Raw genomic sequence first — 27,562 nt, 5'->3', positions numbered from 1 at the left:
CCGGAGGGTTCGGGCTCGATCCATCCAGGTACTGCTCGGTCACATGGCCTCCACAGTTCTCACGACCCCGTTTGCCAGACTCCATCTCCGGACTCTGCAGAGATGGTTTATAGACGTTTTCAAGCCATTTCGCCACCTCAACTCGAGGTTTCTCTCCGTTCCGCCCCACGTTCGTCGGTCGCTTCTCTGGTGGAAGTCCCTCTCCAACGTCTGCAAGGGTCTTCCGTTCCACCCGATCCCTCCCTCGACCACCATAACCACAGACTCATCCAATTTCGGCTGGGGAGCCCACATGAGCGGTCTCACCGTTCAAGGCCTCTGGTCTCCTTCCGAGAAGGCCAATCACATAAACTTTCTGGAACTCCTTGCCATCTTCAAGGCTCTGAAAGCCTTCTCCCGCCTGATCTCCCAAAAATCTATCCTCATCCAATCAGACAACACAGTAGCAGTCTTCTACATCAACAAACAGGGCGGCACGGGTTCGAGGAAGCTAATGCTTCTCTCCTCTCAGCTGTGGCACTGGTGCATAGCCCGCAACATCCAAGTCACGGCAATTCACCTTCCCGGGATCCAGAACAATCTAGCAGACGCCCTCAGCAGGATGACGACCTCCTCCCACGAGTGGATGCTCGATCCCGAGACTCTTCTTTCTCTCTTTCACAAATGGGGTTTTCCCACTCTGGACCTCTTTGCTTCTCCCCAAAACGCACAGTTGCCTCGGTACGGGGCGAGACTTCCCCCGTCCTCCTTTCCAGGCTGCCTGGGAGACGCCTTCCTTCTCGACTGGTCTGCGGAACCGATCTACCTCTTTCCGCCTTTTCCTCTCATACCAAAGGTCCTACAGAAACTCCGGTCGATACCGACGTCGGCTATCCTGATAGCTCCAGCCTGGCCTCGCCAACCTTGGTTCCCGGCCCTTCTTCGTCTCTCCAGAGCGACCTCCTTCACTCTGCCTCTTCTACCACACCTATTGTCCAGAGAGAACGGCCAGATCCTACACCCGGATCTCCCCTCTCTACATCTCACTGCTTGGAGAATTCTCACCTGACCTCCCTCCCGCACAACCTGCAGGAGGTCCTCCGCGCAGCTCACAAGCCAGCTACAACCAGATCTTACACTTATAAGGTTTCTCGCTTCCGCTCCTTTCTTCGCTCCCGAGGGATTACTGCCTTTCCAACCTCGATACCGATAGTGCTGGACTTCCTTATGTCTCTGGCAGACCAAAAACTTTCTCTTGCTTCTATGAAATCCTACTTGGCCGCCCTATCCTGGTGCTTTCAACAACATGGTAAACCCTCGTTGTTCTCTGATCACCTCGTCAAAACCTTCTTGAAGGGATACAATAACATCTGCCCACCGTCTCAGCCTCCGACTCCGGGGTGGAACCTCGAGCTCGTGCTTTCCCAGCTCACTGCCTCCCCTTTCGAACCTTTGGCTTCGACCGACCTACGTCTCCTTTCTTGGAAAGTTGCCTTCCTGGTGGCCATAACTTCGGCGCGCAGACCCTCAGAGCTGGCGGCCCTTCGGGTTGATGAACCCTACCTCCGTTTTCATCATGACCGCGCCGTTCTCCGTCCGGACATCACCTTCCTTCCCAAGGTGGTTTCAGCTTTTCACCTTAACCAGGACATTGTCCTTCCTGCCTTCTTTCCAGACCCCTCGTCTCCTCTTGAGCGGAGACTGCACCTTCTTGATGTGCGTAGGGCACTCCTTTTCTATCGGGACCGTACTAAAGACATTCGAAAGACCCCAAAACTTTTTGTGGCCCATGCCCCAGATAAACTGGGCAATCCTATTTCTTCACAAAGACTGTCTCATTGGATTGCTCAAGCTATTGAACTGGCCTACGAACTAGCCAAACGACCGCCTCCCCCGTCGGTTCGCCCGCGTTCGACGAGGGGCCTCTCCACGTCGACTGCCTTCCTAAGGGGCATTCCCCTGGACTCTATTTGCAGGGCAGCTATCTGGTCCAACCCTCTTACGTTTGTGTCTCACTACAGGGTAGACCAGAAAACCTTAAAGGACTCAGCCTTTGCTAGAGCAGTTTTGTCATCCTGTTTGTCCTGAAGGGCTTCTTCATATGTTCCTTCTCTAAGGATGTTTCATGCGACTCTTTTGTCGTTTTCCTGTTCAGTACATGTTTGCACTGTTCTCTCTGAAATATTGTGCCTTATTTGATACTGCCTTCCTCCTTTGAGGAATGATTTGCCTGGCTTACACATGTTTTCTTAGATTGTTTATATCATGCCTTACCGGACTGTTCTCGGTATTATGCGTGTGTTCATGCAATACTTCAATGGGTCCTTCGGACCATGTTATTGATGTTTAATAAACATATGTTTGGACATTATCTCGTTGTCAGGGTTTGCTTAGCCCGCCTCCGAGACCTAAGCTTGCTAGTCTCCATTAGTGTGCATTCACAGAGTACACGAAGAAAAAGGACAGGTTGCTTACCTGTAACCATGTTTCTTCGAGTGTACTCTGTGAATTCACACAAGCCCGCCCTTCCTTCCCCTCTGGCAAACCCTCTTCCTTCCTCGTTGCCTTAGCGGCGTAGGAACGGGGAGCAACCGCCGAGGGCTGCCTTATATGCCCTCCGGGGACGGAGGGGCGTGGCTACCGCCAAAATTTAAACTTCAGCTTGGGAAGAGTTTCCGTTGGAACCTGCGCAGGCGCAGCCTCTCCATTAGTGTGAATTCACAGAGTACACTCGAAGAAACATGGTTACAGGTAAGCAACCTGTCCTTCTTCTTGCAGCAGTGATATAAAATCTGCTTACAATTTATTTAGTGGAGCCTAGTATGTAAAACTGGGAATCTATGATGTGGTATAAGTGCCACGTAGTACAGCCAATAGAGGAAGTAAGACATAGCAGAAGGACTCTTGTGGTTAAGTTGTGTCCATACATCATTAGAAGGGAAACTAAGACTGTAAAGCATGTGTAAAGCATGTGTGGAGTGTAAAGCATGTCTGATAGTGATTGCAAATCCTGTTCTTCTGTATAGAACTTAGTATTCATCCATCTGCTAAAGAGCTATTTGAAGGGACAGGCCACCGTAGCTTGGTGGTAGAGTACATGTCTTGTATGTAGAAGATCCCAGTTCAGTCTAATTACAGTCTGTGTCACCGAGTTTAGATGAACCAATGATCAGACTCTATATAGCTATGACAAATATGTGATTCTACCTCCTTCTGCTCCATTTCCAAACTTACCAAAATACCTTCAAAATAGTCCTGCGTCTTTGTTAGTTTCCTTTCATATGATTTGATTTTTCTCTATGGAAATAGTTCAGGATGTGTGTTTTCTCTTTCATAAGAATTCTGGTAGTGGTTGATTATTTTTAATTATACCAGATTTACCCTGCTAAAGCAGCCACATGTCTGGTTTCTTCCCCCCCCCCCTCCCCCCCCCCCCATCGTTCATTTTCTTAGTCTAGAAGGGATCATGTAGTAAAATAAAAGCTGCAGGGATGCTTACATACTTTTTTGGCTCCAACAAGCTGAAGACTACTCACTAACCCTGTCTAAATCAGTTTAATATTATTGTCTGCCGAGACCCTTGAAAGTGCATGTGTGTGTATGTTTATGCAGGCACAGATAGGATTGACTTTTCCTTGTGGCAGTTATGGAGAGACATGTTCCGAATCCCCTTTCTGATGGTCTTCTTCTCTGTGGAAAATGAGTCCGATATCTCATTATGGAGCAGTTGACACTTTTGTTTCTTGTGACTTCTGTATTTTTCACAGATTATTTGTATGGTTGGAATCCTACAGAAATTGATAGCTCGGATACTGGAACATCACAGAAGTAAACTGACTCTCTCTGTGCTCAAATAGAGGGGAGGAAGGTTGTGGCCACCTGAGAAGAAAGCTGCTAACTTTAAGATGACGTTCCTTGACTTCTGAATCTTGAACAGATAGCGCCTATGGTGCAAAGACCACAGTTTTTGCTTATTTCTGTTCCACTTCCCTGTTAGTGCATTGGCCTCACAAATCTCTCCAGACATTAAACATCCAAGGCTGAGACCTGGCAGCCTCCTTTTCCCTGTTCCCATTGGCCTCATCTGTTTCTTCTTCATTTCTGCTGCTGATAGCAGCAACCTTGTCTCCTTGCTTCCACTTCCTTCACTACTGTCATCAGTATAATTATACTTGCAGAGCTATTATGATCTCAGTCCAGGTAGTAGATAGTAACAGAGGTTAAAGTAACCTATCTCTCTTGGAAGCCAGTACAGTTTGTTCTGCTTGAGCCTAGATGTCAATGCAGCTTTTGCCAGCTTGTCCTGTCCAGACATGTTGGATTACAACTCCTAGAATCTTCCAGCCTACTATGCTATGTTACACTATTTTGGCTGGTTTTTTTTTTTAATTTTGTACTCCAACATATTTAATGAAAAAGTTACTTTATGTGTGCTCAGATCCTATACAACTGAAGAGTATAAGCCGTAGTGCCTATTTGTGATGTTAAAGCTTCTGTTTTCTGTGCATGTTTATATGAATGCTTTAAGGATGAGAAAAGTGCAATTTCTGGTATTGATTTTGTTGGGCAGGGCTGATTGCTCTTGTTCTTATCAATGCTTTTACTTTCATAATTCATTGATATTAGCCCATGCATATTTTCCACAATTCATACATGTAAGATTGATATTAAGTGTTCAAATGACAAAAATATCTTAAGAATACCATTGCTCAGAAGCCAGATTTTATTTCAAATTCTTGCTGACTAAAATGTAGATACACAGTAAATCTAAAGGAGGCATGTAACTCATATTCCCAGTGTGTGTGGTCATAAAGGAGACTAGTATTTACTAAAATTCCGTTTCCATAGAACTACTTAGCTTTTAATGGTTATAGTAGATGAACTGTGGGCAAAGAAGACTTTGATGGGGTGTGATCAAGGGAGACGCTTATTAATTGCTATGTTGGTCCCAGGAGGGACTGTGGGAATTGCCAGTTTCACAAACTTGTGTTTTGAAATGTGCAGAACAGACGTATCCCATTCCCTGATGTGCTGTTGTCATAGAAATATTGGTTACAGATAAAAGGGTTGCGCTATAAGTTAGGAAAAACTTTTTTTTAAAAAAGTATTGCCATCCTATTAGAACTTTTGCTTTAGAGCCTATTTTGAGACCAGAATATAATATATGCAAAGAGGCTGAATACTGTAAGAGAGATGCTTATGTTGTTTTATACCTCCTTGTTACTCTGAGCTAGAGTAAATCTAGTTCAGAATCGCACTTGGGTTTAGGTCCTTATTTATGTTGTAGATGTTGAACTTGGTTCCTGACTCTATTTTTATAACTTGTCCAGGATTAGTAACTTTAAGCAGAGGCTAAGCCGTTGTCTGTTGGAGCTGCTCTACGGTTTTTCTGCATCTAGCAGAGAATTGGGCTTAATATCCTATAAGAGCTCTTCCAACCCTGTAATTCTACTTTTGGACTTAGACTGGGGAGACCTGTTGTTCATCTTATTAACTTTGCATATTTTGCACACTTATGGAGCAATAAGGGTCTTTGGACCATGATAAAATATTGTTGTTATGGTTGTTGATTGAGGAGACCTGCTCAAATTCCCACTCAGCACTAGTATTTGGTATATAGTTTTGGGCTAGACATTACATTTACCCTGCTTCCTACTGCATTGCATTATGCTCTGAACTCAGGGGATAGGCAGAATAATAATTTGATATAAAAGTAAAAACAGATGACTATCGTGGACTTTGGGAGGTTAGGATAGTGTTAGTAGGTACTGGAGTTTACCTCACATATGCCTCTGTGAGGCACATTTTAAGAAAGGATTTAAACTGGCATAGGTGATCATTGAGCTGCTCTCAGCCCTGTGTTACATATGTTCTGGAATATCTTTATGCATAGTACAGATTTGCCATGCTTTTTAATCCTGCTCCTGTCCTCCTGCTGTGTTTCCCCTCCTTTTTTGAAAATGTTGTTGCAGATTTTGCTTCTCAGCAGATGTTCAAAGGGACTTGTGCTGTGGTGGGGTCTAGACTAATAGCCCCAGTGCTTAATTTCCTAGATACAGGGTTGCCTCTGGGGAAAGCAGAGAGACTTGAAAGCACAAGAAGTAGGCTTCCACGGGCCACCTCCCCCTGCTCTGATTGCCAGCCTCAAAGAAATAGCAGGACGCCTCAGATCATTAACACTGGGCTTAGAAGAAGCCCTGGGCTTTGACCTATATTTTGTTGACCCTTTCATGCCTAGGGTTGGTGTTTGGGTTTTTAATGTGGTGATACCAAGAAATGGGATCTGGGGAAATTATTTTAATCCCCGATCAAAGCTTGCTTCCTGCTCTTCTAATTTTTTTCTGCTTTCCTCTACTGTACTCACAGAAAGAACAGAATCCCTGTGAGATTTTCCAGCCTTTTATTTCCATTCCCTTCTTGCCTCATCTTTCAGTGGGGCCCTTTTGCCTGTACCTTAGGTTTTTGTTGTGTTTGTACCTACATCTCTACCTAACATCTTCTTGGTTCTACTCTTTAGTATAAACAACTTCCCTTTTAGAGCCTTTCTGTATCCAATTCTTCAGAGACCTAATTATTCTGGGCTTTCCCCAGTTTAGTACTACTGCATGCTTTGTACCAGTAAAAATATTGTGGTTATGTCACATTTTGTAACGGTTGATTATGACAACCATTTTTCTTGAAGATCTCTTTTATGGGGTACCTAAAGTTGAATTGGACTTGACAAGCTGAAACTGAAGCCAGACCTAACAAATAATGAGAATGCTGAATTTGTCCAGTGCATTCAGGCAAATAGTCTTTGTTGGAAAGGGAAGAAGAATAACTCCAGATTTCAGGAGTAAGTGTAATTAATTCTTGTCCTTTTTCCATTCTGAAAAGTATGGGGATCTTTCAATTCAAGTTTAGAAGGATAGAATAAGAGCAGCCAAATTGTCTCCTTGGACTTACAGTATTCATTCTCACTCTTCAGGGTAGCAGTACGAGTGGTGGTTCTCAGGTAGTAGCGGTACGCTTCTTAGTAGGTGGCAGTCACCAGCTTCAATATGGTATCTGGCAATGACATCCCTTTTCCCTGATATTTAACATAGAACAACACTATGGCATCACATTAATCACAAGTGTTTCATTGCAGAAAACAATGTCTACCTGCCGCCAAGAGGCATATCGCTATTACAGGCAAGGACTTTATTTTAGTTGCATTTTATCTACTAATTTTAAGAATCTTCACACTTTCTTTATTGTGAAGAGAACGCTGACTTGTTGACCTGTTGCTTTTTTAACTTAACAGTTTGTAAAGAAGGCAGTTTTGAGCTTCTCTTCATGCATCTCTTGGATTTCTGTGATGGAAAACCTTATGTGATTGCTTGTCCTTGTCCTTTAGGTGACGCGTGTGCCAGTGGAGAGCTGTGAACAATATACAACCTGTGCACGGTGTCTAGGCTCCAGGGATCCTCACTGCGGTTGGTGTGTCTTACACAACATGTAAGTGTGCTGAATTCTTGTCATATAGCCTGCATCCTCTTAGCATACTAAGACAACAAGTGAGCATGGAGTGCATCAAGAGAAGCCTCTGCTGCTGCCTGCTCCTCTTCCTTCTCTCTCTCTTTTGTCTCTGTATCTCAAATGTTTGAAAGTCTGAATAAACAGCTTAGTTATTCATTCCTGTAATAAGTGCTATTAAAACCATTTTAATTCCAATATTGTGCGGAACCAAAACATATTATTAGGTCACCACCTTACAAGCATAAGAGCTGCATGAATTGGACAAGATATGACTTGTCTAGGACAAAGAAAGAGGGTCAGGTATAACAAGCAACATGGCACGGGGTGGAGAGGAGACTTGAATAGAGAAATACATCAAAATTGATAGTAGAACTGATAAAGAGAGGTGAGCTTGTTTGGAATATATTGGACATGATAGCTTGAAGTTTCCACAGGTGAGACCAGAACACTACTGGACTCCTTCTCTACTTGTGCTGTTTGTGGGGTCCTTGGAAGATCTGGTTAACCACTGTAGTGAACAAAATAGATGGATTTTGCATTTTTTTGAAAGTCAAGCAAAAATCATTTCACGATGCAATGAAATTCAGAAAGATTAAAACGTTTTCTCTTCTAGGAACTCAGAAGAAAGGTTTATGGAAACCACTGTCTCTCGATTTCAGTTGAAATGCAGTGTATGGATAACAATGTTGACCTACATCAAATTTTTGTCAGGATTATAATGACCATAGATGTCAGACTGGAAAATAATTGGCTTTTCAGATATTTTGGGCATGAATTCCCAAGTCTCTTACTATTGGTCATTCTAGCTGAGGCCGATGGGAGTTGTAGGACAAAACATTGCAATGGTCTTTGAATCCTTAAAAAGAGATAAAGCATATGTGATAAAATAAAAACTTCCCCTCTCTCTCTTTCTATATATATTTCTAACAGAGCGTTCTGTTATGGAAAATCCATGCACACCATTGTGCAAAATATAGCATTATTCTTTCTTTTTGCTAGGAAAACACAACACCGTTTACATTGACTTCCCTGCCTTTGTATTAAACACTTGTGTCATGCTTCATTTAAGATGGAGAATGCAGATTCTCTGTAGGTAATGTCTCATAGATTAGATCTTGGTTCATAAATGGTTTGCTTTAAACCCAAAGACAAGAAATTTGACCTTACAGGAGATGGCAGTAGTGTTGTGAAAAGATTAGGAGTAATCTTTACAGGGAAATAAAACCTTTGATTTAGATAGAATCATAGAATAGATACATAGATACAAGTTGGAAAACCCAATGGCAATGTAGGAATGCTGTTAAAAAGTGATAATCAAACCTCTGTTTAAAAATCTCAGGTTAAGGAGAACCCACTACCTTTAACGTAGGTTACTTGTAGTTGGACAACTCAGGGCCCATCCACGCAGTCATATAACCCAGAATATCAAGGCAAAAAATCCCACAATATCTGCTTTGAACTGGGTTATCTGAGTCCACACTGCCACATATTCCAGTTCAAAGCAGATAATGTGGGTTTTTATTCAGCTGTGTGGAAGAGGCCTCAGACTGTTACAAAAGTCTTCCTGATGTTTAGTTGGAATTATCTTGCTTATAATTTGAATCTGTTGCTGAGTCCTGTCATCTGGAGCAGCAGAAAACTGTTTTGCTCCATCTTCTACATGGCAGCCCTGTAGATCTTTAAAGATGCTCTTTCTATTTGAATCTTTGCATGTACCCTGTCTTTGAAGCTCTCTTTTGTCTTTCCATAAATCTCTGCTTAAGTCCTTATTTTTGGACCTGCTGCTGCCATGATGATTTTGGACATTCTTCAGTCTTCTGAACCCAGCCCCACTTCCCCCTTTCTAGACTGCAGCTAGAAACCTATTGTTCTCTCAGAGAGAGCTGCCAGTAAATTAGCAGCTTTGCTTGGTTAAGTAGTCTGGGTACTCACGCTGAAATACATTGTGCATATTCTATATAGAATTGTATGCCTTGAAAAGAAAGAAAACGGCTAACTCAGCAGATTTCCCTCTGACCTTCTCACCGACTAATTGCTCTGTCCATTGAAGCTGCCAGAAGACTTTCTTCTGCATGTAGATCATAGGCAAGAAAAGGGGGTTGGTCAGTAGTTTCCACCAGATTGCTGCAAGTAGGAGTGTGTGGACCAGCCTGTCCAGTGTGCATTCTTAGCCAGTCAGTGCCTCTGCAGACCACATTATACATTGCAGAGCTGACTGATGGCAGCTTGCCCTGAGCTGCCAGTTTCCTTATGCACTGAGAGTCTCTGAACTTCAATTCTTTGGGTGGCTGAGAACTGAAACCATGTTTAGCCATCCCGAAAAGCAGCAGGAGTTGCTTTTCCACAGCATAGATTGACACAAGCCATGTGTTCAAAGGAGAAACTCACTGTTCTGGGCCAGTGTCCTGCATATCTTGAGAAATAATGGTATCTTAACAGTGATTTCTGTTTTTTTAAAAAACCACCTCTTACCATTTATTCCATAACCCATAGAATGGTGAAGAATGGGAGAAATGTAATGATCTCTCTGCTCTTGGATTTGAAAGCATTTTATCTTTGCCTTAACTGTGCTTTACAGAAAACTTATTTAAATCCACTCTAAACACTGTCCTAGTTCTTGACATAAAATGCCAAGGGCATTTGCCGATCAAATGTTTCCTACTACGATGGTTGACAGCACCTAGCTATAGATGCCACATCACTCCCTGTTAGTCTGACTAGGAGAGAAGTCAAGGACTCTGGAAATATTCCCTTTGACAGTGGCTCCAATCTGGGTAGGTACAGAGGCCTTTCTTTTTTCAGAGCTGCCAATCGAGGAGCACTTGGCAAACTGGTAATAGCCATGGGAATAAACTGCCCAGCGCAAGACTGATTTAACTTCAGAGAAACAGCATGGGGGAGGGATCTTGTATTTCTAAATCTGACATGAACAAAAGGCATCCCATACACCATATGCAGCCCCCCAGGCCATTTTGTGGCTTCCGAAGAGTCCAAATGATAATTACTAGCAATGCTAATGCTGGCTCCCATTCCTGGGGGCAGGGAGGAGGAAGTATTGTTAGCCGTTTCACCCCTTTTCAAGCATTTTTGCTCCCTCACTGTTTAAAGAGATCCCTACAAGCCTCCCCCCCCCCAAACAAAAAATCCAAAAAAAACCCAGGAAGTTATCTTTTGGGTCTATGGCTCAAGATCCAAGGCAATCTCACAATTTCATTCCATTTTGTATATGATGATATATGTAAGTGTATCTATTTAATGTGTAAAATGACCCTATACACAAAAATCTAGTCCTTAAATCAGGGATAGGCAAATGTGGTGTTCCAGATGTGCCCCATCTATCAACCTAATCCTGTGGGTTTAGTGGCAAGGAAGTTAGAGACTAAAAACAGTTGTAGGGGCCGCAATTGTGTACGCAATTGCTTAGTCCTATATCCTGTCTACTCCCCCCCCTTTAGTGTTTGGTTCTTTTCTATCATTTGTGTGTGCTATTTGCTCCTGCTAGTAGTGTAATCTAGCCTATAACCCAGGGCTCTACAGACTGGCAACCGGACCCCATAGGATAGAATAAAGGGGGAAGGGTAGCCTAAAAGATAAACATTGAAATGAAAAGACATGAGGGGGTTCCTTTGGGCATAGGAGGAAAACTTCCTTCGAAGCTGTAAAGCCCTGACTGTTTAGCCAAGTGGAGCATTTTAATTAAACTCAAAGACATCTCTTTCCCTGAAGCACCTCTGGGAGACGAGTGGGATGCAGTGGTGGCTGAGGAACTCTGCAGTACTATGTCAGACTGGCACTTGCTTAGGAGATAAATCGCCAAGATTACTGGGACCTTGAAAGGCGCATGTGTATCTGCTTTTCTGTATTGCCCTCTGTTTAATTAAAACGCTTGCCATAATGAAATAATGTTATCGCAGATTCATGGAGGAGAAGCAAAGGAAACTCATTTAAACGAATTAAATAGAAGTAGTATACCTGGATGGAAAAGTACTCGGGGGGAGGGCCGCCCTGAGTCCCCACGGGGAGACAGGGCGGGATACAAATAAAGTTTTGATTAATTGATTGAGAGTGTGGTTGCCCTGGTGAAATTTTTGCTGGATCTGGAGTTGCTTGTGAAGGATCTGAAAAGGAGAGGAGTGTTATGTGTGGTTCCTTAGGGCAGAAAGAGAAGGGAAATATCGCACCATCTAGGATATGTTTCATACAGAGGAGAAGGAGAGCATGAAGTAGGGGGGTATAGCATGCTAGTGCTTTTGCCAGAGCTTGAGAAAATCCTCTGTTGAACTCCCAATTCCTACTTTGTATCCACTATGGCTAGTAGGAGTTAGAATCCAACACAATAATTTTCCCAAACTGTGGCTCTTTAAACATAAAGGAAACCTTAGTTCAAAAATACAAGTGCCCTGAGACCCACTTGGGTGATTTTTGTAAGGAGACTTGAAGTACACATCAGATGTCCTCATGTCTAAGTCAGACATCGACACCAACTCACTAGGTGGACTTCTCAAACTGCCCCTCCCCCTCCAGCAGTTTGAGAAAAATAATATTCTGGCATCTACAATTTAAAGAGGGACTTTAACTACATGGAATACATCCACAAGTGGTGGCACAGATAGCAATGAGCTTTGGAGACCAAGGTCCTTGGAAGATAGATTTAGCCTACAGGATTAAAATTGAGGAGGTGATGCAATTGCCATTTTCAAATATTTGAATGGGTGTTATTTATAGCATGAAATAAGAGTTTTGTTTAATTACTTATTTATTAAAATATGTATATCCCACCCTATATTAAAGATGGCTTAAAATATTAAAACAGGTTTCGTAATAAAACAATGCCTTTCTTTTACTACAGACGATAGAATTTAAAGTAGTAGGGTCAAATTACAAGAGAAAGGGTTTAGACTAAACAGTAGGCCTAATATCCTGATGATGCAGTTTTTCAGCAATGGAACAAATCAGGTCAGAAGGTGTCAGTCTTCTTTGTTGGAGGCATTTTAAATAGGTAGATGGCCATCTAAAGGGGAGTGTTGTGATGGTAATTTCGTGACTTGATCATGCTTTGGACTAGATATCCTATGAGATGCCTTTCTGTTATGTGATTCTTTGTCTTACTTTACTAAGTTGTTGTAAAGATATAGCTTGGAAATGCATGTGAAAACGCTCAATATTCTACTTAAGTCCTTAGTTTAGTTTATTGGGTTGGTCAGAAGCCTTAGTAATCAACACAGGATGCAGGTATTATGTGCAGTTGAAACAAATATTCCCAAATAATATTACTCAAAGTCATGATTAAAGTTTAATCCAATTTGGACAGGGAAAATCAATATTTCAAGACATTAAATTAGAAATAATTATAAGGATTAAAGATTCATCTGGTTAAAAAAATAAAGCTTACAAACAAAGAGACTGTTACCCTATCTTACGAAAGATACCTAAGCCTTTAAATAACCTGATGCCAGAAGAACAAAGCTACCACATTTTGAGCCAAATTTAATTGCTGTAAGGTGCAGACCTTGGTATCTAGATAATAGTTTCCTGTGACAAGACATTTTTTGTGATCTTTGGGTTACTATCTTGTACACACTTATTTGGTAATAAGTACAGGTTGAACATCCTTTATCCGGAAATGTGGAATGCTCCAAAATCGTCCATGTTGGTGACTGATATAATGACACCTTTGCTTTCAATTCACACAAACTCAGTTTCATACAAAATTATTTACAATATTGTGTATATAGTTACCTTCAGGCTATGGTACATACGAAACAAATGGATTTTTTGTTTAGTTTTGGATCCTATCTCCACAATATTTCATTACTTATATGCAAATATTGCAAAATTCAACAAAATGGAAATCCAAAGCACTTCTGGTCCTAAACTATTTGGGTAAGGGGTACTCAACTTGCATTACCAGTTAGACATACTTCTAAGTAGATATGCATAAGACTGTGCTATAGAGATGTTATATACAATTCACCTCAAAATTGAGATGGAATTTCATAATGGAAAAAGTAATATGAAAAGATGTCCATCTTTTATTTTTCAGAGCTAAAATATGAGTCATTGAATGCCACTACTATTCTGACTAGATTGGAAACAGATTTTTATAGCCATTTCTAATCTGTTTTGATTGCAAAGTGTAAAATAGAAAAGTAAATTAAATAGCATAAGAAAGATATTTACACAAGCTTGAATCCATTTGTTAGTCACAACTAGCTGTAGACTTATTGAATCAATGCCATTTGCATATATGTGGATTTATTAGATTCACACATATATTTGGTCAGTAGTTCTGATTAACATGGGATTTAGTTCAAAGTCTACACTAGATAAGACAATAGTTTTCTGTGGTTGCTAGAAGGGGGTGACAAAAATGTGCAGTTATTTTTGTAATGTTATTAGCAGAATTTGAAAACTTTTATTGCACCAAAAGTTGAGTAGAACGAAATGACAATCAACTAGCTAGAATGACAACTAGAGGCAAAGATACAGGTTTTTACTGTTGAATGTTGTGACACAATGCAACATTTTTGTTCGTAGCCAAAGGCCACCACAGTCTCATGAATATTTGATTCTGCTTTCCCACAGTTGCTCACGGAAGGATAGGTGTGAACGAGCAGATGAACCTCAACGCTTTGCTTCAGACCTACGGCAATGTGTTCAGCTTACTGTTCAGCCAAAGAATATATCAGTCACAATGTCAGAAGTCCCGGTATGTCATTTAGTATTGAATCTTCAATAGGACTTGATTTGTTAGTGTCATCTGATAGCAGTTTTTTCCTTTAGGAAGACTGGACTAGGCTGAGCTGTAGAAAAGGGTTTAGAACACATAGATTCAACCAATCATAAAGCTGAGTACATGCTTTCCTTCCCACAGGGAACCTTTTGCTTTTGGCATGTAGGGAAGGGGAAAATGGGACTAAATCCAGTTTGCTTGACAAAACAAATGAAAAAAAGTTAGAGCTTGGGGAGTAGTTAATGAGAAAAACATCCCCCAAACTGCTGACATCATGCTCCTTTCAAAGAGGGAATCCAGGCTCCATCCATCATAGGTGGGGAAAGGCAAAATGTGGCCAGGATGCAACCCATCCTTGTAGAGCAAAAGGCTTGTTGATTGAGCCCAGCTGCTATGACTTCATGCATGCCCCTTCTAGGAAACAAGCCAGCCGCCCAGTTGCAATGCTTCTGCTCATTCCTTCATGAGGCAGAAACAGGTGGCTGGCTATACTTCCCGGTAGCAAAGAACTGGCATAAGAGGTTTGCTACCACTAAATCTTTCTCCCTGAAAGGATGAATTCCATCACAACTGTAAGCCACCCCCCCACACACACATTTTTGATATTTTTGCAGAACTCTGCATTGACCATGATGGAGGCAGCCCAGATTCTTTCTTCTGGAGGTTTATGGTGGCAGCCGCAGGAAGGGAAAGGTCTTGAGATTTTTCTGTTTATTTTGTTGAGCAAGCTGGGGTTTGTTTTGTTTTTTTACTTCCAACACCCTTTCTTTTTATCTGCCTCACACCCAAAAAGAGAAGTGCTCACTATGAGAATGGGAGCAGGTTCTCACTAGGTCATTCCGACCACAGTCCCCCTCTCTTTCCCATGTCCAGCACAAAGAAAGTGCACCTGGTGGCTGGGAGTTGCCACTGCCTCAACAGGTCCCCTGTGCTATTTTATTAATAGAGATCATAGAATCATAGAATAGTAGAGTTGGAAGAGACCTCATGGGCCATCCAGTCCAACCCCCTGCCAAGAAGCAGGAAATCGCATTCATAGCACGCCCGACAGATGGCCATCCAGCCTCTGTTTAAAAGCCTCCAAAGAAGGAGCCTCCACCACAGTCAGGGAGAAAGTTCCACTGCCAAACAGCCCTCACTGTGAGGAAGTTCTTCCTGATGTTCAGGTGGAATCTCCTTTCCTGTAGTTTGAAGCCATTGTTCCGTGTCCTAGTCTGCAGGGCAGCAGAAAATAAGCTTACTCCCTCCTCCCTATGACTTCCCTTCACGTATTTGTACATGGCTATCATGTCTCCTCTCAGCCCTCTCTTCTGCAGGCTAAACATGCCCAGTTCTTTAAGCCTGTCCTCATAGGGCTTGTTCTCCAGACCTTTGATCATTTTAGTTGCCCTCCTCTGGACGCTTTCCAGCTTGTCAGAGGAGGGCAACTAAAATGATACGAGTATTAACATTTTTGCTCTACATTAGGATTAGTGGAACCATTGCCCTGTGGATGCCAAGGGCTCACTGTGAGTTGATTTTGTTATTAGAGTCTTTTTTAAATGGATATCTGAACAAATATATTTTCCCTGTTGACTTTCTCAGCTGGTTCTGCAGGCCTGGAATGTCCCTGACCTTTCTGCCGGTGTGAATTGCTCATTTGAAGATTTTACAGAATCTGAAAGTCGCATTGATGATGGTAGGATCTACTGTAGTTCTCCTTCTGCAAAAGATGTCATTCCTATTACTAGAGGACAAGGTGAGTTTGGGATGTTTTTCTAGGTACATCTACTGAATCCTGAGCTAATTTTGTGGACAGTAAACTGCTAATATTACAACAAGATACTAAATAAAATGTGGTTGAATGTCCAAACTACAGTTTTACTTAAATGTTTTTTTTGGAAAATCCATATCACCTGCATAAACTGTAGTTTGGACATTCAACCACATTTTATTTAGTATCTTGTTGTAATATGATATTTTGTTTCAAATTGCTCCTCAGATGATATGGAAAGGTGCCTGTGTGAAATTTTTGTGGGCATTCACCGGAAATGTAAGCAGTATTCATAAGTCTGTCCTTAATGAGTGTCTCAAAGTGCAAACATAATTCAGAAATGTGCAAATAATCTCCTATTTCCCAGGCAGGAAAGAAGTGCCATTACATTCTCAGTGTTATCTCCTTTAATATAAAGGGAGAACTGTTGAGTCAAGGGTACCTTAAGGTGTTTTTCCCCCTCTACTTTCTTATTTCTAGAACTATACTAAATCATGACTATTCTGCAAGGAGTGGCCCGCCACACACACTTTTGGCAGCCAAACCTCTGACTATGTACTAGCCATTTAGAGAGCATTGTGGAAGGACCATATTCTTATTTTCTGTTAACAGTGGTTGTTTTTCTCAAGTTACAGGGTTCATGTGCATCTTCTCAGTTCAACTAAAACTTGTCCCGGCATTGTACGTTTTTAGTTATGGCTAATAGTGCATTCTTGCCTAGGATTGGCTTTCATAGGCTCACTGACGATAGGATAAGATTGTTTTTATGCTTTTATAATTTTATTTTGTTTTAAACTGCTTTTTGATTATTCTGTTTTATGTAATGATAGATGTGTTTTAAATTGATTATTTTATGATGTTATGATGTGGATTGGGCTCGTCCTCATGTAAGCTGTTCTGAGTCCCCTCGAGGAAATGGAGGCGGGATACAAAAATAAAGTTGTTGTTGTTGTTGTTGTTGTTGTTGTTGTTGTTGTTGTTATTACTATCCTGTTCTTTTCATATGTTCATGCCATTCAGTCTCTGCTACACAGCTGATCTATGTGGCTGTTTGATTCTGTTCTAGGTGATAAGAGAGTAGTAAAGCTCTACCTCAAATCCAAAGAAACTGGGAAGAAATTTGCAGCTGTGGATTTTGTCTTTTACAACTGTAGTGTTCACCAATCGTAAGTAATGCAACCCCCTTTTCACCTCCCCAGGGTTTTCCTTCTTTTTCTAGGAGAAAAGTATGTGGCAGGAAGAATTAAATTGGGTGAGTGAGTTGGTGGATAGACAGATGTATACCGGATGAGACCTGGTTTAACATACTCAAGTGTTACTTGGTGTTGCAGTATTTAGTGAGCATTTAGCCATTTTGCCTTGCTTGTTGCTTGTTCTTTGGACAAGACATCAGAAGGTGCTTTATGCTGAGCAGATAATCCCTTTTTTCTTTCTCTTGGTGAAGAGAAGATGAATTCTGTTCCTCAATCAGTGGCATTAGAATTGATTTAGTCAGGAGCATCTGAGTAAACAATTTGAGCATCAATGTGCTGGATCTGTATAGACAGCTGTGTATGAATATATATGTATGTGTATGCATATTTAGTTTGCTGTGTGTATTTTGTTTACTATGTGTGAATGTTGTTCTACCAGTGATGCAAATATGAGTAAATTGGTTTGCAAAACCCTCCTCTGTGTTTGCTTGCACATTTGGAAAATTTAGGTTAGAAGCAGCTAAAGGGATCATGCAAGATGAAGGGATCACTGCTTGGGACCCTACAGAGCAGCTGTCAGTCTTAGTAGACAATATTGCAGACCCAGAGTAGTCAGCTCTGGTGGGTCCAGAAGCTGATTTTCTACCTCTGGGAACCCATTCTGGCTGCACCTACTGACAAAATCAAGAATGGAAGGAAGATGAAAGGAAAAGGAAATCTGGAAATGGCCAGGAGTCTCTTTCTGGATTTGAAAAATGGACCCTTTTATGGTAGGGGAGGGGGAAAGGTGAACTACTGCTCTTAGTTGCTTCTAGAGGAGGAAATATGTCACTTTTATGACCAGAGTAGTCTGTGGAGTTTTAAGGGCAAAGTTTCACAAAAAGAGCCACACTTATCCCACTCTTACCACAGGTGGACAAATAATTTAACCTAGGTATGAGATACCTTCTCATGCTCCCTATGTAAGCATGAATATTGGCAGTGCAGTTTGATCATGCATATGGTAGAAGTTTACATTCTACAGCAGGAGTCTTCAAATGTTTTAAACAGAGACTGTTGGGGAAAAACATGGATAAATTTATGTGCACACTGTACATATCTTATTTGTAGTGCAACCCCCCCCCCCACAAAAGAACAATACAATTTATTTAAAATGAAGAACTATTTTAACCAACATAAACTTACAAATATTTCAGCGGAAAGTGTGGGACTGCTTTTGGCTGATAAGATAGTTAATTAGGATTGTTGTTGTGTGTCTTCAAATTGTTTCAGACTTATGACGACCCTAAGTCTACATTTTAAGGTGGGGGCCGGCTAAAGGACCTTGAAGGGCTCCATTTGACTTGCAGGCCTTAGTTTGGGGACTCCTGATGTACAGCTTTAATATAGCTATATACCAGCCTGCACCTGAACTGTCAGGTGAGCCTGAGGTTGGGCCTATTCAGCCTGTGATTGTGCGTGCACCTGACCTGTCATATGAATCTGGGTTGGAGCCTAGGATTCCCATGCAGCCAGAGGTAAAGGATTTTATACAGCCAGATTTAGATGAGGCTGCTGTTCCTGAGGATTCTGGGAGCAGGCATACAATGGTTCCAAGCAGGCAGCTTGAACTGCATTCCTTGGGAGAGTCAAGGTCGAGTTATCCCTTGGCAGATGGGAATTTCAGTCACGGTAAGAGTAATGAGGTTGACAGAAAGAAAGCAATATGTCAACAGAGACAAAAAAGGGAAGTTTTGCGAAGGAGCCAACGGTCGCTAATGAGAAAGGGTTTTGAGCAAACTTCCCACAGAAAGAGGCCTTGAATCTAGCTTTAAGAGGAGCTGCTTCTGAAGGAGATTTCAGAGGTGATAACTTTGTTCATCGAGAGGTTGTTCCTGTTTCATAGATTCTTGTTTCATGCTTCATGGACTCTTTTTTCATGTTACCTTTGGACTTTCATGCCAAGTTCCTGTAAGCTTTGTATCTTGAGTTTTGTTCCAAGCCTTGTCCTTGCTTCTGTGGATTTTGGACTGTCAAGTAATGTCCCTGAAAGCCTTGCAGTTTGAATCTTTTGTCCTAGTTAAATATCTTGTTCTTCATTCCAGTTTTTGATCCTGTTCCTTGGACTAATTTTGGTCACCTTGTTTGAAGTTTGTTCTTGTGTTTGATTTTCATGGGCCCTTGCTTCAAGATTCTCAAGTATCTTGTACCTTGTGGACTAAAACCTTGTTTCATTGACTTTGAACTTTGATTTACTATTACTTACATATATTCTTCAATAAACAGCTTGCATTGCTTATAGTCTGGGGCTCCAGTGTGGTGAGGTGTCTCTGCAGCCTAGGGGTGCAACACAACCCTGCCTAGTATATTCAAAATTGGAACCTCATTTTGATCCAGATTGTATTTAAAAATAGAACCAAGTTTTTCATATGGAAACCTATGAAGCTAGGTTGCAAGTCTCTTAATAAGATACATTTCAAAGCAATGAATAGAAGAGAACCAACTCCACAGTATTTAGTTAATTGTCACCAAAACACTTTAATAAGGCAAATCTGACTCTACTTCCCTAGTCTATTACTTGCTTTCTAGTGTTGGGTTCTGGGCATTGTGCTGACATAGCGAAATGAAACATTATTTTTATTGGAAAGTATTTGTCTAAAGACCCGTGTCAAATGAAACAAATAAGGGGTTATTTTTTTTATCTTGGCAGCTGTTTTCAGTGTTTATTTCTGTTTGCTAAGTTTGCCATGTTTCATTCTCATTAGGGCTTTTCTCTAACAGAAGAGATTTTCATGTGCCGAGTGACTATTCCAGATATGTCCACCAAATGCTGCTGCAGTCCATTCATTTGCTTCTTGTGGCCTGTGACGATTTGCAAAAACACAGCTCTGGGTTCTATCAGTCAACCAATTACAATTCCACTGTTTGGTGAATTTGTAATGGGTTGACTGACCTAACCAGGCTGGAAATAGCCACCCTTCCTAAACCATGTATTACATTGATACATGAATGTGAGAAGATTAATGGTTGATTTTATATACTGCTTGTTCAGTAGCTGTAAAGAATTTAAGAATTTGAAGGGATGTTAGAAGTCAGTCTAGTAGTCCAACCGCACTGTAGAAACAGATGACCTCCTAGCCTTTGTTAATATTGCCAAGAAAGGACAAACCATTACATCCAAAGATCACCTCTTCCACTCTTAAGAAGCAATATAATTTGCAAGAAGTTTCTACGAGCCAAAGTTTACTTAATTGCTGTTTGGTTTAATCCTGACCTTTGGAAATACAGAGGTCCGCTTCACAAGACCTACTCATCCTCCTTTGCTTCCAACCATCTCCACTAAAATTGCCCTCAGTTATCCCATGCTTTCAATGACCTGTCACTTGGGCCCAGCAGAATATGTAATTAGAGCTTTCAGTCTTTCAGTTAGACTTGTTTTAGCTTCTCTTCTTTTAAAACCATACTGAAAGCAGGTGTCTGGCCCTCCTCGTTGAGAACTCGATTTCTCTAGAAGCCAGGAGCAGTCTCTCCTCATTGCTAAGATGCGTCACTTTTGACCTTGAAAGTAACAAGCTAAGCAAATGAACTAATGCAGAACAGTGTTTATTAATTAAAAGAACAAAGACACAAAGAAAGTGTAAGATATTAATGATTTGCATGATGCATTCTCACCTTTTGCGCTTTTGACCAGTTATGCTGGAAATTGACCCAGAAATGCCTCAGAGAGCATATTTGCATTGTTTTACCTATAAAAGTAATTATAACTGCGTCATTAGTTGTTCCTGCTTTTGTTGGCACCCGTGGGCCCCATGCCTTTTTCTTTTTCGTTAATTCACGTTTTCTTATTTTCCAAAATCATTTTCTCTTGAGACCAAGAAACGGCTGACAGTTGCCTGTTTGGTTCAAAAATCTGCACCTTTGAGAGGTTGAGCAGTTCATAAGTATTAGTGCCAATTTATTCTGTTTTGTTCAGGCGTCACCTGAAATAATGTGTCCAATTTTGGACATCACAGTTCATGAAGGATATTAAAAAGCTGGAATGTTATTGAGAAAAGGATAACTAGGAGGATCAAAAATCTGGAAACCAAGCCTTATGAGGAATATCTTGGGAAGTTAGGTATGTTTAATTTGGAGAAGAAAAAACTGGGAAGTGACATTGATAGTAATTTTTAAGTATCTGAAGTGATGTCATGTAGAATATGGAGCAAACTTGTTTTCTGCTTCTCCAAAGATCTGAACACAAACCAATTGATTCAGATTACAATAAAAGGCATGAGGGCCTGAACATTAAGAAAAACTTCACAATACCTAAACATTAAGAAGAACTTCTTTACCATAAGAACTGTTCAACAGTGAGTTCACTCAGAAGATGATGGACTCATTATAAACTTAAATAAACAATACATACAGTAGAGTCTCACTTATCCAACATAAATGGGCCGGCAGAACGTTGGATAAGCAAATATGTTGGATAATAAGGAGGGATTAAGGAGGGATCAAATTAGGTTATGATTTTACAAATTAAGCACCAAAACATCATGTTTAACAACAAATTTAACAGAAAAAGTAGTTCAATACGCAGTAATGCTATGTAGTAATTACTGTATTTACGAATTTAGCACCAAAATATCATGATGTATTGAAAACATTGACTACAAAAATGTGTTGGATAATCTAGAACGTTGGATAAGCGGGTGTTGGAGAAGTGAGACTTTACTGTAATACAATACACACAATTACACTATTTCTTTGGAAGATTTTAAACCAAGGCTGAGCGGGCATCTTTCAGGAATGCTGTACTTATGTATTCTGAATAGTTGAATATTATGATTCTACGAACTTACAGATTAGGGTTATTTCTGAATTAAGCCACACATTAACATTCAAATGCATTGTAGAATTGCAGTGTGATGCTTTGAAAGATTCAGGGAAGATAATAATAAAATAATTAGAAGTGTTGCCCATAGGCCATAAAAAATAAAAATAAAAGAGCAGCAATGAGATGCTAGTATTCTAAGAAATGCTGAGATACTCACAGTGGTTGCTTCTATACCAGCAAGGGTGAGGAAGAGGGAGAGTCTGTGATGACCTGCCCGTACTTGGAAAATATCTACACCCAGGAGAATATTCAAGGGTATAAAAGCTGGATATCAAGATGGAGCAGTTGAGGCACTCATTTGGGCATCAGGATCTGAAATAGCCACAAAAGAGTGCTCCCTCAAGACCTTTTCTGACAGGAGAGTAACTCTTGGCTCCTGGGGGACAGTGGAAGAAGAGACAGTTCTGCGCTGGATGTTCTTCCTCACCTGTAGTCTCTGTGGACCTTTTTCTCACATTCTCCTATTTCTTTCATTTTCTCAGTGTTATGCCATTGTTCAAAGTACACATGCACATAAGCACACAAAAGTGATCTTTACAAAATCCAGGTAGAATTATTTGGAAAGGGTGGGTGGGCTTTACGTAATCTTGTTCCAGGAGGGCAAAATGACAGAAGCATCATTTTAAAGAATAAAAATTAAATGTGTGTGGAACACGAAACACAAACAATAATTGTAGCTGATAATTACAGTATTTTAAAAGTCTTACAATGCTTGTATTAATATTTATAAAATCACTGTAGAGTTTTTGATGACGGTGGCTGTTTATGGGTCTTATTTCCTTATTCTTCTGCTCTCCCCTAGCTTTAACAGTATTTGTAAAGGAGGATTGAGCAAGCTGCATCCAGGAAAAAAGAAATTAAATGATGTTTGTCAACATGTATTAGATGCAATTATTTAGTGTGAGCATTGGGCCTTCATTTTGTCTGCAAGGAATTTAGCATGACTCTTGTTGGCAGTGCTTATTTTAGGGAAACTGCTTTTAATCTTCCTTCCTTCCTTTCTAACATTTTTTGAAATTCCAGACATGATACTTTGTTTTTTGTCCCCATTTTTGCTCTTCCCTTGAACTCTGTAAATCTCCACACTTGTAAACTCTCCGGCATGCATTAGCCTGTTTTCCAGGCGGAGGAATGCAAGGTCTGGCTTCATGTCTAAAGGGACCTTGTAGAGGAAAATCAAATTCTTAGTGATTTTATACCTTGGATTTTTCATTATCCTACAAGCATATAGTAGAACAAGGATTGTGTCATTTCATTAGATATATTGGAGCTGACAGAACTAGTGTCATACTAAAAAGAAGATAAGAAGAGCTGCAGTTAATTGGATCAAAGGTCATTTAGTCTGGCATTCTCTTTCAAGCAGGGGACATCCAAATATTGCTGGATACTTGCATACGGCATCAAAGGAACAATTATATCTTTGTTCTTTTCCCCAGCAACTGACAGACACAAGTAGAACAGTTATCACGGTAAATAACTATTGGTAGGAATGTCTTCTGTAAACAGCATAGTGACTGCTGCTCTGATAAATCTGACAGAAGAGGCACATTGGGCTGTGTCTGTGACCTACAAGTATTACATGTTGCTCATATATGTTTTGACGTGACCACTTTCCAATGGTTATGCTGGCAGACACTTTCTTGGCAAGCTGCCATGAAACTATTATTTATGGCACTTAATTTCTAGAAGGTAGCTTCCCAGTGTCTCCGGTAGAACACCTGGGTCCCTATGATGCATTAGGATGTGCTATAGTTGTTTCTTCTTCTTTATTATTTACCTATCACAGAATAATTGCACAGCAGAAAGAGAAGACACATTTTAACCTGAATGTCTATATTACAGAATCCTAAAGATTCAGACCAGGCTTTAACTCTCTTTACCTGTGGGAAAAAATAAAACTTCCTTGTGCGTCATGCCTGGAGATATTGAGGATAGTTACTTCCCAGTATCTGCGTAGATTTGTCAAAGCACATCTGAAGTTAAAAAAAAAAAATCTAATTGACAAGATCTTAGCCATAGCCCTTCTTGTAAGACAGAGATGATACCGCAGGGCTTGTGCTCTGAAAGTGGGGCCTGTTGTTTGGGAGACAAAGTTCTTTATGTGAATTGTTCTTTCAAGGAATGCCATCCAATCCATCCATAGGAAGATGCGGGGGACCGTTGATTAGAAGAGCAGTTCACCATAAAACAAACAAACAAACAAACAAACCCTTGATCCAGGAATAATGGGTGCAAATCAAATTGTCAACATGGATTTTATAGAACACTAGCTGTGCCTGGCCACGCGTTGCTGTGGCGAAGTATGGTGGTATGGGAAATAAAGTATTGAGGAATTGGTGGTAGTTAAGGTCAAGGGTAAAGGTTTTCCCCAGACATTAAGTCCAGTCGTGTCTTACTCTGGAGGTTGGTGCTCATCTCCATTTCTAAGCCGAAGAGCCGGCGTTGTCTGTAGACTCCTCCAAGGTCATGTGGGATGACTACATGGAGCAGCGTTACCTTCCCGCCGGAGCAGTACCTATTGATGCACTCACATTTGCATGTTTTCGAACTTCTGGGTTGGCAGAAGCTGGGGCTAACAGTGGAGGCTCTCTCCGCTCCCCCAATTCAAACCTGTGGCCTTTCGGTCCAGAAGTTCAGCAGCTCAGCGCTTTAACACGCTGCGCCATCAGGGGATATTATTTCCTAAAGGTTGTGAATATACAATATTTCTGATTGGTTTTTTTTGTTTGTTGGAGGCAAGTATGAATGCTGCAATTAGGAAAAATGATTAGGATGTAATGGCCTTGCAGCTTTAAAGCCTGGCTGTTTCCTCCCTGAGTGAATTTTTTGTTGGGAGGTGTTAGCTGGCCCTGATTGTTTCCTGTCTGGAATTCCCTTGTTTTCAGAGTGGTGTTGTTTGCGATATTTTATGTGCTTCTACTGTCTGTGACCCTGAGAAAACAGAGGATTTTCCAGACTTTGATGATGGGAATACTTTGTTGGGAGGTGTTAGCTGGCCCTGATTGTTTCCTGTCTGGAATTCCCTTGTTTTCAGAGTGGTGTTGTTTGCGATATTTTATGTGCTTCTACTGTCTGTGGCCCTGAGAAAACAGGATTTGCCAGATTTTGATGATGGGAATACTTTGTTGGGAGGTGTTAGCTGACCCTGATTGTTTCCTGTGTGGAATTCCCCTGTTTATTTACTGTCCTGGTTTTAGAGATTATATTGTTCTGCATTATTCTATCCCAGGAATTATTTCATATTAAAGAAGAATCTCACTTATCCAACATTCGCTTATACAATGTTCTGGATTATCCAACGCAGTCTGCCTTTTCATAATCAATGTTTTTGTAGTCAGTGTTTTAAATTCATTGTGATATTTTAGTGGTAAATTTGTAAATACAGTACAGTAGAGTCTCACTTATCCAACATAAACGGGCCAGCAGAACGTTGGATAAGCGAATATGTTGGATAATGAGGAATTAAGGATAACCCTATTAAACATCAAATTAAGTTATGATTTTACAAATTAAGCACCAAAACATCATGTTAGACAACAAATTTGTCAGAAAAAGTAGTTCAGTACACAGTAATGCTATATAGTAATTACTGTATTTATGAATTTGGCACCAAAATATCACGATATATTGAAAGCATTGACTACAAAAATGCGTTGGATAATCCAGAACGTTGGATAAGCGAGTGTTGGATAAGTGAGACTCTACTGTAAATACTACATAGCATTACTGCGCATGGAACTACTTTTTCTGTCAAATTTGTTGTATAATATGATGTTTTGGTGCTTAATTTGTATAACGATTACCTAATTTGATGTTTAATTGGCTTTTCCTGAATCCCTTCTTATTATCCAACATATTCACTTATCCTGCCAGCCTGTTTACGTTGGATAAGTGAGACTCTACTGTATATTTCTAATCTTATATTATCTGCTCAGAACTGGATTATATGAGGCTCCTTCTTCACAGCTGTATAAAATGCACACTGAAGTGGATTATATGGTAGTGTGGAGTCAAGATAATCCAGTGCAAAGCAGATAATATAAGATTATAAATGGGTTATATAGCTGTGTTGAAGGGCCTTGAGTCTACACTGCCATATAATCCAGTGCAAATTAGATAATCTGTGGAAGAAGTCTAAGTGAGGCCTAAATCTGCCTGTCCCCTAACTGAATCCTGGCTGTCCCTTGGTTGCTAGGCAACCAAGTGGGCAGAGATTAGCCCTCTAAACTGGCAGCAATTGGATAAAAAAAATTATTGCTCTCCCTCTAATTAGGACTTTATTTTTCTTTTCTTTTTGTTGTATCAACCTTGAGGCGTGGATGTTGGGTTGTGTTGTCAAATTTTGAGGTTGGGGGGCCTGTACTTTTGTTGTTTTGTGAATCGCCGTGATGCCATCACTCTTTTATATATATAGATTCAGCAAATTTTATAGAACTCTTCCTTTGGCTAAGTGTTGCATTACACAGAACAGCAAAATGAAGAAAGGTGTTATTCAGAATGGTTTAATTTCCAGAATTAAAATGAAAACTTTTATTTCATGATCATGATTGATAGGATCATGGTTTGTAGTTAGGAATGGACCCAGGTTACAACTTTGAACTGCGCCCATGCACCCCCGTAATGCTTGGGCATCGGCAGTATGAGACAGTAATTGCACCATTTAAAACTGACTTCAAATGATTAAAATAACTCTTTACTCAAAGAATCATGGGTCATCTCAGTGACTTGTGTAAATTGGAGGTGCTTCAGCAAAGTTGGCATAGTTAGTTGACACTATCTGGAGAATGGGCCTGTCTTCTTTGCATCAGTTTTCCAAAACCTTTGAGTATTTGTGGGGCATGTTTCCTCGAAAATAAGACAGTGTCTTATATTAATTTTTGCTCCCAAAGATGTGCTAGGGGATGTCTTATTTTTCCATGAAGAAGAATTCACATTTATTGTTGAACAAAAAAATGAACATTCATTATAGATTGTACAGTAGTTGACATCACAAACCAGCATAACCAGACAAACTGTGAATCCTATCAAGAATTTTTTTGTTACTACCATTATTTCCATGTACAACAATTCTATGGTACATATATTTGCCAATCCTGCATGCTGTAGTGTTCTGTTTGTTGGACATGCTTCCAAACAAAAACTTTGCTAGGTCTTACTTTCGGGGGAGGCCTTATATTTAGCAATTCAGCAAAACCACTACTAGGTCTTATTTTCTGGGGATGTCTTATTTTAGCGGAAACAGGGTAGTACAATGTGTCTACTGGCCTTGCATTTTCTCACTCTGATGTTTTGGACAATATGGATTCTCAGTATTTTTCTTATTGGACTTTTGAAAACAGAGTGAAATTATTTCAGTTCTAAAAGATTTCTAGAGTCTAATTGTGGAAGAGCTCTGAAATGAAGCTGGATCTATACTGCTATATAATGCAGCATAGACCCATATAATGCAGCTCAGTATAGTTCATGCATTATATGGCAGTATAGATCCAGCCTATGACTAGTCCAAAAGAAAGGGACAGCTATTGAGAATGTTAGACTATCCATAT

The 27,562-nt window shown here is 40.5% G+C and overlaps 1 protein-coding gene across 7 annotated transcripts in view; it reads left to right on the top strand.

Annotated features, from left to right (window-relative positions):
* The window catches only part of plxna1 (plexin A1), a 389,627-nt gene that overhangs the window by 206,369 nt on the left and 155,696 nt on the right, over positions 1 to 27,562 (top strand). For all 7 annotated transcript variants that reach the window (XM_062969812.1, XM_062969808.1, XM_062969807.1 and 4 more), the window contains exons 5-8: positions 7,358 to 7,458; positions 14,065 to 14,188; positions 15,797 to 15,950; positions 17,032 to 17,131. In XM_062969812.1, coding sequence (XP_062825882.1) covers positions 7,358 to 7,458; positions 14,065 to 14,188; positions 15,797 to 15,950; positions 17,032 to 17,131 — 479 coding nt within the window. The remainder of the gene's footprint in view (positions 1 to 7,357; positions 7,459 to 14,064; positions 14,189 to 15,796; positions 15,951 to 17,031; positions 17,132 to 27,562) is intronic.

This window comes from Anolis carolinensis, chromosome 2 (genome assembly GCF_035594765.1).
Source record: "Anolis carolinensis isolate JA03-04 chromosome 2, rAnoCar3.1.pri, whole genome shotgun sequence".
NCBI lineage: Eukaryota > Metazoa > Chordata > Lepidosauria > Squamata > Dactyloidae > Anolis > Anolis carolinensis.
The sequence above is the reverse complement of the archived record's forward strand: the minus strand, read 5'-3'. Positions and strand labels throughout refer to the sequence as shown.